Source organism: Galeopterus variegatus, unplaced genomic scaffold, assembly GCF_000696425.1.
Source record: "Galeopterus variegatus unplaced genomic scaffold, G_variegatus-3.0.2 Scaffold4013, whole genome shotgun sequence".
NCBI lineage: Eukaryota > Metazoa > Chordata > Mammalia > Dermoptera > Cynocephalidae > Galeopterus > Galeopterus variegatus.
Window position 1 is genome coordinate 170,390 of NW_007730124.1, and position 19,515 is coordinate 189,904.

Genomic DNA, 19,515 nt, shown 5'->3' on the forward strand with positions numbered 1-19,515 from the left:
CCTCCTGAAAGTTTTGGTTGGAGCCCAACAAAACCACCAAGATCTTGTAAAATTTTAATAAACAAGCATGACGGTCTACTCTCTGATATCTGGCATAAATCCTATTGTAAAAGGATTCCTTTTCTCAAAACGTTTATAACAGTTTAAAAAAATAGAGAGAGTAAGACGGAAAATAATACTTACTTGGAAATTTATGCCAGTCATTTTTATATCTCTACAACAGTATCACCACTATTACCTTAAAGATACCTTTATCTAAAATATCTAAAAAAAATCCTACAGTTTATTTCAGAATGGCAATACAGATACCACCATATTTATGTAGATTCCAATGATCTAATACCCTAGCTTTATAAAACGCAAGCATGACGGTCTACTGTCTGATATCTGGCATAAATCCTATTGTAAAAGGATTCCTTTTCTCAAAACGTTTATAACAGTTTAAAAAAATAGAGTAAGACGGAAAATAATACTTACTTGGAAATTTATGCCAGTCATTTTTATATCTCTACAAAAGTGTCACCACTATTACCTTAAAGATACCTTTATCTAAAATATCTAAAAAAAATCCTACAGTTTATTTCAGAATGACAATACAGATACCACCATATTTATGTAGATTCCAATGATCTAATACCCTAGCTTTATAAAACTCTGCTGGATTACAATTCTGTGTCTTCCTCATCTTTTCATTCATTCATTCCACAAATGTTTATTGAGTGCCAGCATCTTGCACTTGATAAAAAGAATGATAGAGCAGATCCTTCATAAAAGCCTGCTGGACAGCATCAAGTCTCCGAGTCACCTGCCGTGGCTTTGCTGTTTCCTTTGCGCTTCCTGTATTAAGAGTAGTGACTGTCTCGCTCCTCCTCAGACAGAGCCTGCATACTTTTTTCCGTTCCATTTGTCTCTTCCATCTAATGATATAAAAACTTTGAAGAAATGTAAAGAAGCTTCTTCTCATGAAAACGTTTAGATCTCTGTTTGGTACTGCAGAAAAGCCCCTAGTGATTCAGTACTTAAGCCTGCTTCACATTCATGGAGGGCAGTGATGTTATACTCTGAAGTAGATAATGCCAGTGGTCTGTGCTCATGCTGTGCCGGGCATTGTTTAAGTACTTCACAAATACCAATTCATTTCATTCCCACAGGAACCTCATGAAGGAGGCACATTCTATATAGGGAACTAAGGGACAGGAGGAATAACTTGCCCACAATCACACATGAAGTGAATTTTCTAACTTAATTTTTATATCTTTTTCTTTCCTAAGTTCTTACTTTTCTGAGTTTGAGATGTGCTTACCTAACATAATACAGGCTTCCGTCTGGTTTATGAGTTCCAGTTCTTCATTTTCTTTTCTATAGAGATTTTAGCCTTATTTCTTGGTTGAAGCCTAGGAGTAAAAATTGAACTTCCTTCATAGATTAATTTTCATATGAAAATTATGCCTTTATTTTCTTGCATGATGACAGATACTTGATGATAGGAAGCAATGGTGGAAAGTTCGAAATGCAAGTGGAGACTGTGGATTTGTGCCAAATAACATTTTGGATATTGTGAGACCTCCAGAATCTGGATTAGGGCGTGCTGATCCACCTTATACACACTTTATACTGTGATAAAATTTGATCTTATCAGTCCCAGTCCTTGGAATTAGATTTTTGCCTTATGTATACATTCTTTGGATTTCATCAATTCTTTCTTTGTTTTTATAGTTTAGGAGATTCACTTAGCAAGTGGACATTTTGTGAATGGTGGAAATAAGGGAATTAGATATAAATTACTTCCATGCAACATCTATACGTTACCAAATATTTTAAAAATGGACACAGCTGTGACTCTTATTTTTACCCCCTGACGTGTCCTGTGAAGAAGCGCATATAGATACCTGCAGTTCCCGGTGGATAGGCACAAGTGCAGCCTTGCCCCTTGTTCACACACTGTCAGAGGTTCCTTTCTGATGGCAGGGATGCTTGTACCTGGCACCCAAAGTGAAAAGGTGTTGAATTGCTTCATGATGTCCCTGGGAATCCAGGCTATTTAATATCCTCACTATTGTAGTGATTTTTAACAGCTTCCTAAAGACAGCCATTCCCACCTAATGTGTTTCCCTCATGGCTTCAGCAAAGTTTTAAAAATACTGAAGAATTTACAAAAGATTTGGAACATAGAAGATTGAATAGGACCAAAGAAAAAAGGCAGTTTGTGCTTATGAGAGATTATGGAGAACTGACATGTCTTTTGATAAAAATTTTGTTGTCGAGCATTCCAGAGCCTTGTAGTATTTCAGCTGGGCAACAGACAGACATCCAGAGTGCTTTCTCTCTGCCTGGTATCTGCTTGCTATGTAGTTTCCTGATATTTCTTTCGATTTGATTGCCAGACCTCTAGCACTGTGACTGTTCATCAACTAGAATTACCCTTTTGCCCAGATAAATTCTCATGCTATGTGCCGGGAGCAGAAATCACCCTCTCCCCTACTATTATTTCTGATATACCCAATGGCCTGACTAAAGACCCCTTTTATTTATTATTAATTATTAAGTTTATGTGTTTATTATTATTATTACAGATATTCAGACTCCACCAAGAGCAAATAATTATGAGGGTCCAGTCATTATGGTCTTGTGAATTCAGCAAAGTTTCCCATCTTCTCTACTTCCTAACCAAAGATATTATGATGCTGTGGGAAAAGCCCCAATCTGGTTTTGGTACATGAGGATTCTAGCCCTTGTTCTGCCACTAACCAGCTGTGCAACCTTAAAGAGATCTTTTTATTTTCCTGTGCTCAAGTTTGCTCAGCTGTGAAATAGAAAGGGTCAGGTTGCATGATCTTCACAACCCAGTGAAGATATAAAATTCTGTTACTCTCCATATACATGTTTAAATAGCCCTAAGTTAAAAGTGGAGGTATTTTCTACAGGTGACTACTAAACCACTGACTCTACGAATTTCAGCCCATGTTATGAATGCTCTTGTTTTTTAAGCTCAAATCATACATTCAGATATTGGTGGACAGAGGGTGACAATTTTACTAAAGATGGCTTCATATTCTGCCAGCCAGGCCAACGTCCCAATCATATTTAGTTCTTTAAAATCTTTTTTTTTTTTTTGGATGGCCGGTTAGCTCAGTTGGTTAGAGCAGGGTGTCCCTAACAACAAGGTCAAGAGATTCAGATCCCTGTACTGGCCAGCCGCACACCTCCCCCTGCATATTGTTATTTTAAGTTAACCTCAGAAGACTTTGCTCATTAATGAGAGGAATGGTATTTAGACAAGGATGGTTACTTTTTGTTCTGCCATAAGTATTGACATTTTCCCAGATATTTCTTGTGGTAATTTGGATAATACCCATGCTAAAATATATATATTTGTATATTTATATATATATGATTACTGCCCAATGTGCACGTGTACATAATTATAAAATGTTCTGTTTCTTTAGATTGCTTACAAGTTCAAAACTAAAGTCCACTAAAATCACACCATGATGTATATATATATATTTTTGTAAAATTAGCTGTTAAACAAGAATTAGTTATATATTTAATGCATTCTAATGGTATTCTTTATAGGCTATAAAAATAAAATGCTATATCTTAATATTTTAACATAATACTTTAATACACAAGTAGTTACTACTGATATACTGTATAATGTTTATACTATAGTGTAATCTAATGATTAGTTTTTACATGGCTAAATAAGAGTGATGGAAATTAATTATATATTTACAAGCTCCTTCACTGCTTGATTTGTGGGTAATTTTACTGTCCAACACTAATTTGGTCACATTTTCTAATATTTGATGTAAATTATAATTGATATTATTTGAGCTCCATCCCCTGTGTTAATTTGTCATTTGATGTGATTTGCTCCATTTTCCTAGTAGCAGTTACTTGGCGAGCTGTCAGAGGTAATACCCACATCGTTCCCTCATGGCACTTTTTTTCATATAATTTTTTGGATTCAGTCTCTGGACTTAACACCCTCCAAATGTTCCAGCTGTGCTTAGTTTTTACTGCAGAGTTCCAAAAGACCAAATTTAGAGGAAAAATGTGTAATTTAGAGTAGGTTATTCTTTTAAGAACGGTTCAATTTTAATGGCTGGATTTACTTGCATAATTTCCCTCTGCAGCAGTACCTTGCATGGATCAGGAGCTTCTATCTCAATCATTCCAACTTAACTCTCAATGAGAAAGTACATTTCCTGTGAGGTGTAGTAATTCTGACTTCTTTCAGAGAAAGAGAGACAAAAAGATTTTGTTTTAAACAGAACTTTGTATTTGTGGGAGATACTGGGCAAGAGTTAGGAAGTGACAGTTATGGTGCAGAAGTGGGTCTATACCAGGTTCACCCACCATCTCTGTTTGCCCCCAACTGAGGGGTCTGTGGGGACATGGGACTTTCAGTGCTCAGTATTGGGGAAATCCCAGGCAAACCGAGAAAAGTTGGTGAAGATTTCTTTTCTGTATTTGGAGCTTCAGCACCTTTGGTTCAGCAGAAAGAAGTTCAGAGCACAGTTGTGTTCTATGAGATTTCCCCTAAGTTGAGGGCACATGGGCACCATCAGTTCTGTACCTTCAACTCAAACAGCCAAGAGAGAGCAGCAAGGAAGAGAGGAGCAGGAGTTGGGCAGCAGGTAAAGAGGCATGGACAAGATAGATAGGGACATGGCACGGTGCTCTCAGGAGTCAGTACTGATTCTCTTTCTTCTGCACCGAGAATTACAAACCAGTTTCCACAGCAAAGGTGTCCTCCTTGCCATTTCAGAATAGGTGGTAATGACTCAAGAAAGGTATTTTTCCCCCTTTCCATGTCAGAGGTTGGAAGCATAAGGCAGGAGAGGACCAAGAAAAGAGGAGAATATGCAAGTAAATATAATTTATGGCATAAAACAAAAAAAAAATTTCATAAGGGTTTTCTTTACTTTAATCAAGTACGTGTGTGTGTGTATATATATATATATAACTTATTTGGTTAGGTCATACCGGTGAAATTGCATTATGTAGCAATGACATTTCATAAGGGTTTTCTTTACTTTAATCAAGTACGTGTGTGTGTGTATATATATATAACTTATTTGGTTAGGTCATACCGGTGAAATTGCATTATGTAGCAATGACAGATGAATGAAATGAGGCACAGAACATTTGGTGAGCCTGTCTGCAAGCTTGACTGTGACAGTAACACAGAGTGTATTCAGTTTTTCACACTATTATTTGATGGATAGCAAAGCACTAGCTGTTCTCGTTTTTATGAAGGCAGAAAATATGAATCATATCATGGAATGCAGAGTCATGGCATTTTTGTTTATACTTTAAAAACAATAATTTAAACTGACATTTTTGAAACAGTAATTCACTAACCCTTCATGAAATTACGTGCGGAGGACATTCTTGTCAAGGGAATATTGCATGTACATTAACCAGATGACTTTGGTGTGTGCTAAGTATTACATTTTGTGACGTTTGCTGTATTTTGATTGCTTTAAATGTTATTGGCCCAAATATAGGAAGATTGCTTTGTGGGGTATAATAATACTACTACTAAAATATCCTAATACATTATTGAATATATTAAAAATGTTTCTAGGCTTTGAATGTTGAGGGGATTCACAATCTGTTTCTGACCTATTTATCTCCGTGGCCTAATCTGAAAATCTCTCCCCTCTACTCCTTCCCTTCCTCCCCATGTCTCTGTCCTCTTTGCCCCCCTTGTCCCCCCAGTATCTAGCAGCATGATCAGCACCTCTTTCAGATCTACTTCTGTCCTTGCCTAATATCCTTCCCACCTTCTCCCCCCACTGGGTGGTGAGTAGCTTCTAAGAAGACAGCGGAAAGGAATGAGGGCTCGCGCGCCTCCGGTTTCCACAGGTGTCACGCATTTGCTGTGAAGGCGACTGTGATAAAGCTCGGTGTGTTGTTTTTTGGGGAATGATTTGATTAAGAAATGATGTGTGTGTGCGTGCTGTGTGTTTTTATATTTCTGATCTCTGTGGAAACTGGGGAGGACTCTCTTCAAATCAATGTTACCTTATATTTGGGCCAATTTAGAACTTAAAAGTAAATCCTGTTCTAATCAAAGGACCAGATTACCAAAAGGTCTTTTTGCATTTTACATGCTAATACTACATTTTAGGAAAACTATAATTGTGCCAGTGCAGTATCTGAACTTTACCTCTATTACAAGTCATTGCTCTGTATCTTTGATTCTACAAGAAAATGTGCCTTTTGAGAATTTGGAGCCTCTTACAATGTAGTTACCTCTTCAGATCATTTTGTTAGATGTAAAGTTTTGACTATGGTGTGTGTTTTGATAAACGGATATACACAAATACTTTTTTAGCCTAATGATCATAAATGAAAAATTATTGAAAAGCTTTTTATCAGCATCTACCTTTTTAAGTACAAATCTCCACATGCATTTTTCTAGCATATTTTTGAGTTACAGTCATAAACATTTAATTAAGGCCATACCATTACCCTTAAAATGATTCACCCCACAATGTTTCCGTTTAAACAAGTTCTGATTTTAATAAATTAGCACTAAGATGATGCAGAAAGGGGTATACCTTGGAAAAAATTTAATATCAACAGTTAAGAATTATTTCTTAGGAATAGCATAATTAAAAATCTTTGAATATAGCATACATTTAAAATAAGGAATAAGTGATGCTTTATGCTATTGACATTTAGACTTCCAGTGCAATTAGAAGTTATTATTGGTGTAAATTATAAATAATCAGAAATCTTTTTACCTTCCCTGGCCTTCCAAGTCCAAATTTGGTTTTTTTGAACATTTATTACTAGAATACTACTATTTGCTATTGGTGTATCCTTAAATGCCATTTTGCCTTTGAACAAATATGTAGAATGTTTAAGAGATTATTTTTAGTGATTATCATAACCACATAGGATTACAGATGTGTGTGTGTACACACACTCACACTGACATAAATTTGTTATGGGTTTGCAAGTAAATTTACAAATAAATAGCCAACACTGTCCTATCAAAGTATAATTTGTTTTCCCAGCCTAGGTATATATTTTCACAATTTCAAGTTAGTTATTTGTCTTTTTATAGAAACAAAGGATGGAGTGTGGTCCAAGACCAGCTGATACTCCCTCTGCTCCATCACCTCCTCCAGCACCAGCTCCTGTTCCCATCCCCCTTCCACCTTCTGCTCCAGCACCTGCTCCTGTGTCAAAGGGCCCAGCAAATGTTACCCGTCAGAACAGCAGCTCCAGTGACAGTGGAGGCAGTTTTGTGCGAGATAACCAGAGACACAAACAGCTTCCAGTGGACAGTAAGTTTCCCCAAGAAGCAAAAAAGTTTCTCCTGGGAATTAAAAGCACTATTAAGTAAAATATTGCTTAGTATTAGTTCTCCTGGTATTAAATATTATTAAATATAAATAATGGTCTTTTATACATGCATGGTACTTCATTGGTTGCAAAGACTTTCACCTAGTTTCTCATCTTCTAAGTAATTCTGAGAAACAAGAAATTCTCTCCACTCTCTAATGTATGTATTAAATTATGCTAAAGTTCCATGCTCATATTCCAATATATTGTGATGCTTGCATGCATACTGGAACCAGACATACTGGAGTTTGTACAGTGAAAGATCACCTACCAGAATGTGACCTTCAACAGTTTAATAATCCTTTCTATACTTCACTATCTGAAAAGTGGGGGAAAAATAATGGTATCTGCTTCACAGGAGAAGTGTGAGTATTTAAAGAGATAATGTATGTAAAGCATTTAGTCCAGTGGTTCTCAGCCAGGGTTGATTTTGCTCCCCTCCTCCCTCTGGGGACATTTGGTATTTTCTGGAGACATTTTTTGGTTGTCACAGCTCAGAGGATGCTATTGGCATTTAATGGGTAGAGGCCAAGAATGTTTAGCAACATTCTACAATGCATAGGACAGTGGCGCACAACAGACTTATCTGGCCCAAAACATCAGCAGTGCTGAGGTTGAAAAACCCTGGTTGATTTTGGCCAGTGTATGGCACATTATAAGCAGTCAGTAAATATTTGCTGCTGTCATGTCAACATCATCTTCATCAGATTGTCATCATAATCTTCCTGCTTCTCTTTCTCTTATTTGCTGTGCTCAAATATATGCACAATTATACTAGTTTAATATAATCACCTGCCAATAGCAGTCTCAGATTTACCCTCCAAATTCAGATTTCATGTGATTTAAACTTCAACTTCATACTTACATCAATTTAAATGTGATTTTTTTCATATGAAGAGTTTCTATGAAAACCATACTTGAATAAACTAAAAAAAAAAAAAGACACCGTGGTCAACTTTGGATTAGCCTTCTTAGTACTAGGGAATAGAAGTGCAGATACTTAGAAAACTGAAGATACTTCTAAGATGAGTTTTATTTTGCTTTACCTTGTAATATATATAGCATGTCTGTTTAATCTCTAAATTGTGTTTCTTAAAAGTATTCTAAACTTACTTTGTTTTACCATGCTTGATATATAAAAACTCTTGGAAAACTAGAGCCAGGAAGGTATTTTGTATTTTCTTAATATGATAAAAGTTTATATAAAAAAGGGTATGTGTGTGTGCGTAAAGGATATCTGTCATTTTTTCAGTATGGGCTACTCCTAAGTTTCTGCATTCTTTTCTCCAGATGATCAATCTATTTCTCTTTCCTTCAGTACTATATATAGTTGGAAAATGAATGATTCCCAAATTCATCTTCATACTATATCACACCTCTGACATCCAGATGCATGTATTGAACTATTACCTTTATAGCTGAGATTGGATGCTTGAGATTCATGTTCAAAACTAAGTTATTGAATCTTTCACTCCCATTTTCACCCTGCTGTTTTTCTCATCTCGGTGAGTCACAGCCACATCTATTCAGTTTGGTCATTCTCGATAAGTTAAAAAATAATAATAAAAAAGACACTAAAACGATTACTATTTAACTGTTCTAGAAGTTCTGATTAAATATACTAAGCACATGCGTGTGTTCACACATTACTTTCTCTCCCAAAGTATAGTGTATTTAAATAACCTTCTTATCCATATCTTGACCTAACCAGAAAACTAAAGGAAAAATGAAGTTTTGGAAAAGGAATTCTCTCTCTCTGCAGCAAAACTGACTGTTTATGGGTGTGTGCATGTGCGTGTGTATAATTATGGTAAAATATATGCTACAAACTTTTTAAACTTTTAAAATATATGTGGATTTTTTTAAGAGATGCTTTTTTTTCCACCCCCAAAGACACTAACAACATAGTTTTAAGATGAGAAATTTCTATGAATATTTTTATTGATTTCCCTAGGGAAAATTTTTCTGTTAGAAATAACTGCTCCTTTCTTCATTCTCACCACAAGTTCATAACATTTCCCTTCTTTGATACTTCAGCACAGTAATCTTTGACACTGTGGCATTCTTTTTCCAGGCCTAGGATCAGAGTTCACAGGCATCCCGTCCCCATTTGGAACAGCATGTGGGTTGGGACAGTTTGTTCTTTGTCTCACTCTAAAAAACTAAGAATAACCTAATGGGAAAGAGGCATAGTCTGAATACTTTTAAAGACAGAGAACTCTCCTGATAATTGTGACTCATCATTTCAAGTCTGTTTTTTGTTAATACAAGAATGTCATTGGTGTATAAACTATAAACATCTCTCCCCAAATTAACACATGTACTTGTTTCCTTAAAATAATTAAATCTTGCAATTACTTATGTAAAGTCCTTTTTAAAGATACCTCAAAAGTATAGTTTGACATTAAATAAATATATTTCTTTTTATTAAACAAATATTTCTTTATAGCATGTTTTTTGGAGAATACTTTTTGTTTGTTTGTTTTTTCTGAATGAATGTTGGGGCTTCTCAGCAGTCTTTTAGGACCAGATAGACATGTTTAAGTGTGTACTTATTGATAGATAGCCAGATTTCTCTCAAAATATTCATGCTACCTACATAATCTGCTTACTGCCTAGGCTTCTCATAAAAACAAAATGGAACAAGAAAGCAAAGACTCATAACAATGTTATCAAATAGCTATGAACAAGGGAAAAAAGCCTACATGCCTGTTTTTAAAATGTAGCAATGGCAAGAGTGAACCCCTTTTGCTGAAATGTGACTATGCGTTACCTGTTCAAAATAGCTTCTCAGAGCTGTGTGTCATAAAGCTATTCAAATTGGTTTATTGTAGGATCCAAAAACATTCTCCTCTTACCACTTTTCGAAGATACTAACACTTTAGTTGCTTTATGCGTTACCTGTTCAAAATAGCTTCTCAGAGCTGTGTGTCATAAAGCTATTCAAATTGGTTTATCGTAGGATCCAAAAACATTCTCCTCTTACCACTTTTCGAAGATACTAACACTTTAGTTGCTTTGTATTTCTTTCATTTCCTTTGAAATGCTAGCCCTTTTATTTGAGTTTATTCTTTTGTAATCAGGAGTGTTATTTTAGAAAGAGGTGTAAAGTTAGTCCGGTTTGTTGTGTGCTAGAACACTGAAAATGGAAACCAAAACCCAGGAGCACATTAGAAAGAGTTTTTTGTACTCCCTGGAAGAGGACTATGCTGTGGACTGGTGGCAACAACTGATGTAGTGGCTAAGTCAGTGGATTAAAGAATTAAGCTTTTTAATGTGGTGATACTTTTCTTTTCCTTTGAGATGTACTCATGCTGTATGGCAATATAATGTAATGATTTAAAATAGTTAACTAATGAAATAAATGCTTGTAATGTATTACTTAAATGTAACAGTCAGTTGTATGCTCTCTCACTCTCTCTAGCCCTCTTTGTTCCCTTCCTCTCTCCCTCCCTCTCTTCTTCCCTTTTCCCCTTTACTTTGACTTCTTTAAAAAGGTTTCCTAAATACTTGAGGCATTAAAAAAATAGATTGAAATAACACTGGTTATTTCACACTTTCACTTGTTTCCCAAGGGCATCACTTTCTAAAACACTTTCTCCAAAAAAAATAACAAAGATCATAGAACAATGATCACAAAAGCTCTCTTAGTGAGCAGGTCATTGCCATTTGCCAAGTTAATTAGTTAATTTGATTACTATATCAGTTCTTTATTCTTAATTCTTGAAAGGGATATACAAACAACTTAATGTACCTATGTAAATATACACACACACATTTTAAAAATACGCACACAAACAGATTATTCCCCTTCCCATACTTTCATTTCTTTCCCATTTTTTTTCATACCAGTATGTTCATGTACACATCTTTACCATAAACATAAAATGGTTATGGGAGAAGGAAAGTAGATGAGTTAATTAAAGGTAGTTTCAGTGACTTTAGCTATAAAACAGCCCTGAGATGAATGTCAGAAGATCCAATTCTAGCTAAATTCTACTACTGATTAACAGTGTGAGTTTGACAGGTCATTTATCTACTTTTGGCCTCCATTTTCTTATCTGGTTATTTAAGGGGGGTGTACATGATGATTTTCAAGGTCTCTCTCAGTGAAGAAGTCATCAGAATGCCTCATTCATTCATTTATTCAACAAGTATTTATTGAATCAATACCATTTCAGGTGCTGGGATATTGAAGTAAACAAAACGGAAAAATCTTGTTTTCTCCTCAGGCTTATATTTTAATGAAAGGAGATAGATAAATAATCAAGCGATGGAGAACATTAGAAAGTTAAGTGGTTTGAAAATAGTAAAGCTCTGTAGATAGAGAGTGCTGTTGAGGAGAGGGTTGCAGTTTTAAACAGGTCAGGAGAAATCTAAAGAATTGGCCACTGGAGTTTAGAAAAGTGTAGTGGAGAGATGGGGGCAAAAACAATGACGTGCATTGTGATGAATTTAAGAGAAGATAGGAGAATGGGAATAGTATAGATGACTAATATAGACGACTTTTCATGGAGTTTTGCTAAAAGGGAGCAGAGAAATGGGCAGTAGCTGGGAGGGGACATGGTAAAAAGGGCTTATTTAAAGGTGAGAGAAATAATAATCAGCAATGGCGTGTTTGTATGCTGATGAAATGATTTGGTAAAGGAAGAAAATTGGTAACATAGGATAAGTAGGAGAGAAATCACTGTCAAAATATTTAAATAGTCAGAGAACTTGGGGTCTAGTGCACACACCGAGGAGTTGGCCTTAGGAGCATGGAAGCAGTCTATCTATAATGTAACAGGAAAGATGGCAGAGTGTGTGGGGAAGGTGCTGGAAGGAAGGAAATTAGAAAGCAAGATTATCAGTTCAGGGTAAGGACTGAGGAATAGGGTTGGAGCTCTGCAGAGAAGGTAGAAGAGTGTCAATACTTGTTTAAGACAGTGGGCAATTATATGGTCTAGGGAAGGGTTTCTTAACCTGGGCCCTCTTGACATTCAAGACTGGATTCTCTGCTATAGGAGGCTGACCTACGCATTTTAGAATGTTTTGTGCACCCCAGGCCTCTACCCACTGCATGACAGCAACAGCCTTTCCCCATTACCTCTGTCAGTTGTGACAATCAAAAGTGTCAACAGACATTGTCAAATGTACCCTGGAGTTCAAATTATCCCCAGTTAAGAGCCACTGGTCTAAGGAAATGTAGTATGATTGTCCGGGAGCATTAACAGCCCAGTTGAGGTTCACAATCATAAATTTAATATGAGATCATTCAGCATCATTGTGTTATATTCAGCTGTGCAGGTACAGGCACAGAATAAGCAGAAAGTTAGATTTAACCAGGGTTGAGATTTTGCCCAAAGAGTACAATGAAGAGAGAAGAGAAGAGTCATGGGAGTTCTTTTAATAATTGATCTTAGAATTCATACTGGGTGAGGAGAAAAGTGAAGACAGATGGTAGGAACACTAGATTGTAAGTTCTGTTGGGGTCAAAGGATTCTTGGGCTTGGGATTCTAGAGAGAGTGACATCATGTTAGGGATTTTCAAAACTGACCTACCTTCTGCTGGTGTCTAGGAAGGAAATCTCAGATGGAGGAAGTGCAGGATGAGCTCATCCACAGGCTGACCATTGGTCGGAGTGCCGCTCAGAAGAAGTTCCATGTGCCACGGCAGAATGTGCCAGTTGTCAATATCACGTATGACTCCACACCAGAGGATGTGAAGGCATGGTTGCAGTCGAAGGGCTTCAACCCTGTGTAAGCCTCTCTGTGAATGCTTCACAATTTTGTGTCAAACATGCAATGCTTTGAATTTGATTACTTAGATGTCACAAATGACTCTTTAAAAATATATGAGCCCAGACTGCATACTTTGTTTCATACTCAGGATATGACTATAGCCATTCATTTCTAAAAAAGAATTGGAGGAAGCAGAAATAACTGTCATTTATTGCAACCCCATTTTCTAGTTGGTAATATCTGTGCATCATTGGTCCCTTAAGCTAAACTGTCAGCAACTTTGAGGCCTGACACAGGGCCTCAAAGCTTACATAGGGTATGACCTCACCAACTTACACAGGGTATGACCATGAGCTTAGCTGTACTTCCCAGACCATGTAGGACATAGAGCATAAGCTTTTCTCCTGCTTCAGGATATATAGTGGTTTAGACAGTAAAAAATAGATAACTTTACCTATCATAGATTATAACCTTAAAAGAGCTTTTCTTTTATAAACGTATGGTAAAAGTTCTAACTCTTTATCTGTAATCTAAAAGTCTATAAACACTTTATGTGTATTCGGTACAATGAACTACTTAAATAACACATATTCAAGGAATCTTGACATATTATAAACTCATTTACCCAGCATAATTAAAAAATGAGGTACTATGGTTAGTCAATTGTTAGGTTACTAGAAAGTTATCTATTCCTTCTACGAAACACCAAATTTCAAGGAATTGATATTAAACAATAATGGCACCAAACCCAGTTGGCTCCTTTTTGATGCTTCATAATTAATCATCTTGTACAGCCTCAGGGTCATCATCATGAAAGTTCCCAGTCCCTTGTCATTGTCCTCACTAAGCACTGTAGTGCCATTCAGTTAGAATTCCAGTTGCTAGGAGAAACAGTAAATTTTCTCTTTCGTTTTTTTCTAAGCAGTATTTTTAATGTTGTGTTCCTTGTTGTTGTTTTCAGGACTGTCAATAGTCTTGGAGTATTAAATGGTGCACAGCTTTTCTCTCTCAATAAAGACGAACTGAGGACAGTCTGCCCTGAAGGGGCGAGAGTGTTTAGCCAAGTCACTGTACAGAAAGCTGCATTAGAGGTATGTCTTGTCAACCTAAGGTGATATTTTTCTGTGTTAGTCAAGACTGTGGACTGCAGATTGAAAGCTCTGGAAACAACTGTTTATGTCCATATGGGCCAATTTTCTTTTTTTACAGAGCTGAATTGAATTAAATTTGACTCAGTTTTTACAAATTTGTCACTGGACACCATCAATGACCATTTGCAGGGAAATTAATTTGGTATATATGCTCATATAACATGAAGCTTGAGCATATGCTTTTGGACATTTAACAAAAAGCATAATGTTCTCATTTTATATGTACTAATTACTTCTATAGGAGTTTTAATTTTGGCACAATAATGAAAACTCATGTCTAAATGAGTAAACGCCTGAAGAAGTCAGAACTCTTTTGCTTGTTCTTAATGTTTAGTTTGGAGATTCTAGTAGGTTATAGTTATAAGATCTTAAAACTCTGGTGCGTTAGGCCTAGTTATACATCTAAATAAACAGCGGGGGGAAATAGTGTAGGGATCATTGAAAATGGAGAGCTCGGAAGAGAGAGTCATAGCTGTCTGTATGAAAGCGGGAAAGTAAATGTTTACTATTACTGGTTATACTTAAGCTTTCAGTATTCTACTTTACTTAAAATAAGTTATGTAAGGGTAGTAGTTTCCAATTGTTACATCTCACAGCTCTTAAATAGTTTCACGAAAATTATACTTGTATTCAAATGAAAGGATATAGGCTTTGGCAGGAAATTGATGCATAATTATCTCTAGCAGGTATTTTATATAAATTCAACAGTTAAATAACTCTGGGTAAAATATTTTCATGCACACAAACCTGTAACTAGTCTCAATCAAGACAAATCATATTTTCCTTAGCAATTTTTCCCACAACATTGTTCTTGGGGTTTCTGTGTTAGGGTTTGACATAATTGCTTTCTAGCTCCACTATGAATAAGGATTATATCTTTTCTCAACAGTGTTGTTACCATTATACATACTAATTCTTTATGATAATAAACTACTTCCTAAGGATATGTTAGAAAATTTCATATTCCTAGAATTTCTGAATTCCTTCATTCCAGAACTGCCTATTAGTGATATTTGCCTGCACTGATGCTTCCTCATGTCTCTTGCTGCCTGTTCCTCTGGATGTGAGTCGAGGCAGAGGCTGAATACCTGAGGTTCTTCATGTTCTCCCTCCCACCCCCAGCTCACCCCACCCTTCTCAGGGATGTAGTTCATCTTTTAGATCACTCACCTGTATTGCCAGACTTCTGTTGATGAGATGGAGTAAGCAGAGGGTACACAAGGATCGTAGGTAGGGTGGGGAAAGGGGAAAGGCCGGCATGACCACAGGTCAGAACTGCTTGGAGGGAAACTTACTGTATTCTGAGCCCACTCTGTGGCCTGATTTAAAAATCTCCAAAAGGCAGAGGAGTATCTTGCTTAACCCAAAAAGGAATCTTTGATAATTTACCATATTACTGTGTTCGTTGTACACATATCTTTTTTCTCTCAGGGAATCTGGAGCATTCCGTGTGCATTACTGATGTATCATTATAATTTTCATATGAAAGGCATGGTGAATGAATTGCCTCCAGACACTTTGTAAAACGAATAATTATTAATATGATATGTAAGTGAAGTCCAGAAACTTCACTTATATGGATGGGGCAGCCTTTAGTGTTCCAAAAGAGATACTAGAAGAAAATCACAGTGGACTTTTGCCCTGAGCCATTTCATTCCATGACCTGCAGCCTGCGCAAACCAGTAACCATCTTGTCTGAACCATGTTTATTTTACAGGATAGCAGTGGCAGCTCTGAATTGCAAGAAATCATGCGAAGACGACAAGAAAAAATCAGTGCTGCTGCTAGTGATTCAGGAGTGGAATCTTTTGATGAGGGAAGCAGTCACTAATTAGTTTGTCGTTTGTTTTTAAAACTCCATTGTTCTTGGAATTATTCCACCATGTTTTGTTTTAAGAAGCCTTGAAGGGAATGTCAGATTCATTTTTCTTGGTCTACAAACCTGAGTAAACAGAGAACTTGCTTCTGGGCCCATTATTTTTATTAAAACTGAAAAATCTTAAACTGAATTTTTTGATCTTGAGAAATGTTTTTCCTACTTTACCAAGGTGAGATTTCCTTTATTAGATTGATTATTTCATCCCCATCTCAATATATAAGCAGGAATTTTTTGACAGTGGTGAATTTATTCACTGCAACAAAGCAAACTTATTGTCCATGATTCAAAATCTAAACAATTTCAACTTTGCCTGTTAGTATGGTGTCTGTTATTCAGGGTATAGCTCACTTTAGGCTAGCCCCTGCTTACTTAGGTCTCTTCTCTGACATACTCAATGATAGAATATTTACATTTATTTAAAGTTCTCAATGCCAACAGTTTAAAAAAAATTAAAACATTTGAATGAACTGTAAAGTACAGCCAGGCCTTGAACACGCAAATATAAACCTATGGAGCATTCTCAAGATATTTTGTTTGTCCTGGCTCTGTTGATCATAATTCCTTGTATAGCTTGTATTTTGATTTAGTTTATATTCTGATTGATTATTATGTATACTGTGTTCTTATGTGTGAGAAAGCACAAGTGGGAAAGAGGTCATATACATTCAAAATCAAAGGAAGTAGGCTGCATTGGTGTGCATTACAGTATTTTGCTTAAGGAAAGCCTCAGTTCTGAACATTGCTATAAGTAGTTAAAAGGAAATTAGGGCCATTTTATGTGTTTATCTGTGTCAAGTCTTTCTGGTAATAAGAAACAATTTACAAATATTTTAATCCTGTGAAAGATTCTAGGTTGAGAAAAAGATACCTAACCTTCAACAAATGTTATTTTTGGAAACATGATTTTTGTCATTAAATGTAATATTATTTCACATATATAAAACAGATGTTATGTAAGAATGTTGTATATTTTAACATAAATCCATTTAGAGAGATTATCTAGAGTCATTAATTTTCATAGTGCCTTTTTCACATGAGTCAGCTAGGAAGTCTGCAATAAACAGTATTTGCTGGATGTTAATAAATGGCTTCTGTCTCATTGGGAAAAGGGGTCTTCACTACATAGACTGGGGATTAGGGTTGAGTGGAATGGGAACAAGTAGAGCTCCACCCTTTTTTTTAAAAGCTAGGTTCTGGCCTGTTTCTGAGTGTGTAGAACAGCTCTAGAGTGCTTCCTTCAGTTGCTTCTTTTCTTTCCACTTCTCCGATTTCACCATCTTTTCCTTCTACCATCTAGTCCCAGTTGTAACAGTAGTGAAAATGTATTTACACGCACTTACAAATTGCTGAATGCTTCCACATAAATACTTTACTAGATATCTACAAAAACTCTGTGAGTTACAGGTAGAACAGCTCTAGAGTGCTTCCTTCAGTTGCTTCTTTTCTTTCCACTTCTCCGATTTCACTATCTTTTCCTTCTACCATCTAGTCCCAGTTGTAACAGTAGTGAAAATGTATTTACACGCACTTACAATTGCTGAATGCTTCCACATAAATACTTTACTAGATATCTACAAAAACTCTGTGAGTTACATTTTTATGGATGAGGAGATTTAGCTTCCTAGGGTCTGATTTTCTGCAGATTGTGAAGGATGTGGGAGCCTCTCATCTTCCACCTCTCAGCCTCTTCATAACACTGCCCCTTGGGTAAAGTACAGCAAATGTGAGAATGATAAAGGAGAATTCGTTTAGGTCTTTTACATTTCATAAGCAATCACATGTATTTATAACTGAGCCCTTATTGAAAATCTCTGAAAGTAAACGGATAAGAAAAAAGAAAATCAGATAAAAATAATGTCAAGAAACCTGTGTGTAAAGTAGCATATTTGGTATTTAAAGAATGGGTGTAATTTATGTCTTTATGCCAAAGGAAAAGGATACTTGCCAAAGGAAAGTACCACAGAGGTAATAATTACAGGAAGCAGTTATCTCACTTAGGGCCGTGGGGACAAAGAGAAGAGATTAATAGAATTTAGAAGCTTGAGGGAGAGGCACTACAGGGATTGGATCCAGACATCTAAGGAGTTTGGTCACTGGTATCTGAGAAGTTTGGAGAAAAGACCCCACAAAGCTGGCAAACAAACTCTGACCTGAAAAGGGAGCACAGCCTAACTGGTGCTGTTGCTGCAGGAATTCAGAAAAGAGTTCAGTAATTGAGAAAAATACTACAGAAAATCCATGGAGCTGGGACTTGGGCCTCTGAGGAGAGCATGCCAGGCGTCTGGTTCTTGAATCTCTAAGAGGGCACGATGAGGCTGCTACTGGGAGTGTGGGGAAAACAAGCTTGTGACTTGAACCAGCTGCTCCTACTGGGAATCATTTGCTACTTATACAGTGAAGAACAATTGTTAGGATGATATTGATAGAAACAGAAAATAAAACAGGAAGGAGAAGTCTCTTGTTTCCCCTTTAACCTTCTATGTCTCTAAAGAATATGCCTTGGGAAGAATCTATAAGGCAAAGCCCCAAATCACAAAGATGAGAATAAAGGAGTGGATTTGAAACTGAGAGAATAACTTAATAACCAACCCATTCCAACTTCTTGATACTTAGCCTGTATACTAACTCTTCTATAACTATTTGAAATTTTATACAATAACAATAATGGGGCTGAGACAGAAACTCTTGATGGGAGATTCTGGCCAGTTGATGCTGGCATCTCTGAGGGCGTATGATGATGTTGGTTCTGCAAAGCAGGGGTAGAAACTGTAACCTGGAATCACCTACTGATGCTGGAACCAACTATTGGTGCCCGAGTGAAGATCTGTTCTCTTCACCGGTTTTCAGCTATTTGATTGTGGTGTGCCTTTGTGTAGTTTTCTTCTTGTTTCTTGTTCTTGATATTCTTTAAGCTTCTTGGAACTGTGGAATTATAGTTTTTATTACATTTGGAAAAATTTCAGCCATTACTGTTTTACTTTTTTTTTTCTATCCCTCTTGCCTTCTTTCCTCAGAAGGTTCCAATTTTATGTGCATTAGACATTTGAACTTTTCCCAAGCCCACTGATGCTTTGTTAATTTTTATCCAGTTTTTTTCTGTATGTTTTATTTTGAATAGTTTATGTTGTTGTTTTCAAGTTCACTAACCGTCTGCAATTTCTAATTTGCTTTTATGACTTCATTGTAATTTTTCATCTCAGATGTTATAGTTTTTATCCCTCAAAGTTTGATTTGGGTATTTTATTTATTTTTTAATTTTTTTTGTGACCGGTAAGGGGATCGCAACCTTTAGTGTGGTGTCATCCGCACCGCGCTCAGCCAGTGATCGCACCGGCCATCCCTATATAGGATCCGAACCCATGGCCTTGGCACTCCCAGCACCACTGCGCTGCCAGC

At 36.4% G+C, this 19,515-nt stretch overlaps 1 protein-coding gene across 1 annotated transcript in view; it reads left to right on the forward strand.

The window, feature by feature from the left end:
- Window positions 1-17,204, forward strand: part of EPS8 (epidermal growth factor receptor pathway substrate 8) — a 113,087-nt gene extending 95,883 nt beyond the window's left edge. The window contains exons 18-21 of the mRNA XM_008586533.1: window positions 7,088-7,310; window positions 12,927-13,107; window positions 14,051-14,180; window positions 15,958-17,204. Of these exons, the coding sequence (XP_008584755.1) occupies window positions 7,088-7,310; window positions 12,927-13,107; window positions 14,051-14,180; window positions 15,958-16,071 (648 nt within the window). The 3' untranslated portion in view covers window positions 16,072-17,204. The remainder of the gene's footprint in view (window positions 1-7,087; window positions 7,311-12,926; window positions 13,108-14,050; window positions 14,181-15,957) is intronic.
- Window positions 17,205-19,515: the final 2,311 nt, after the last annotated feature.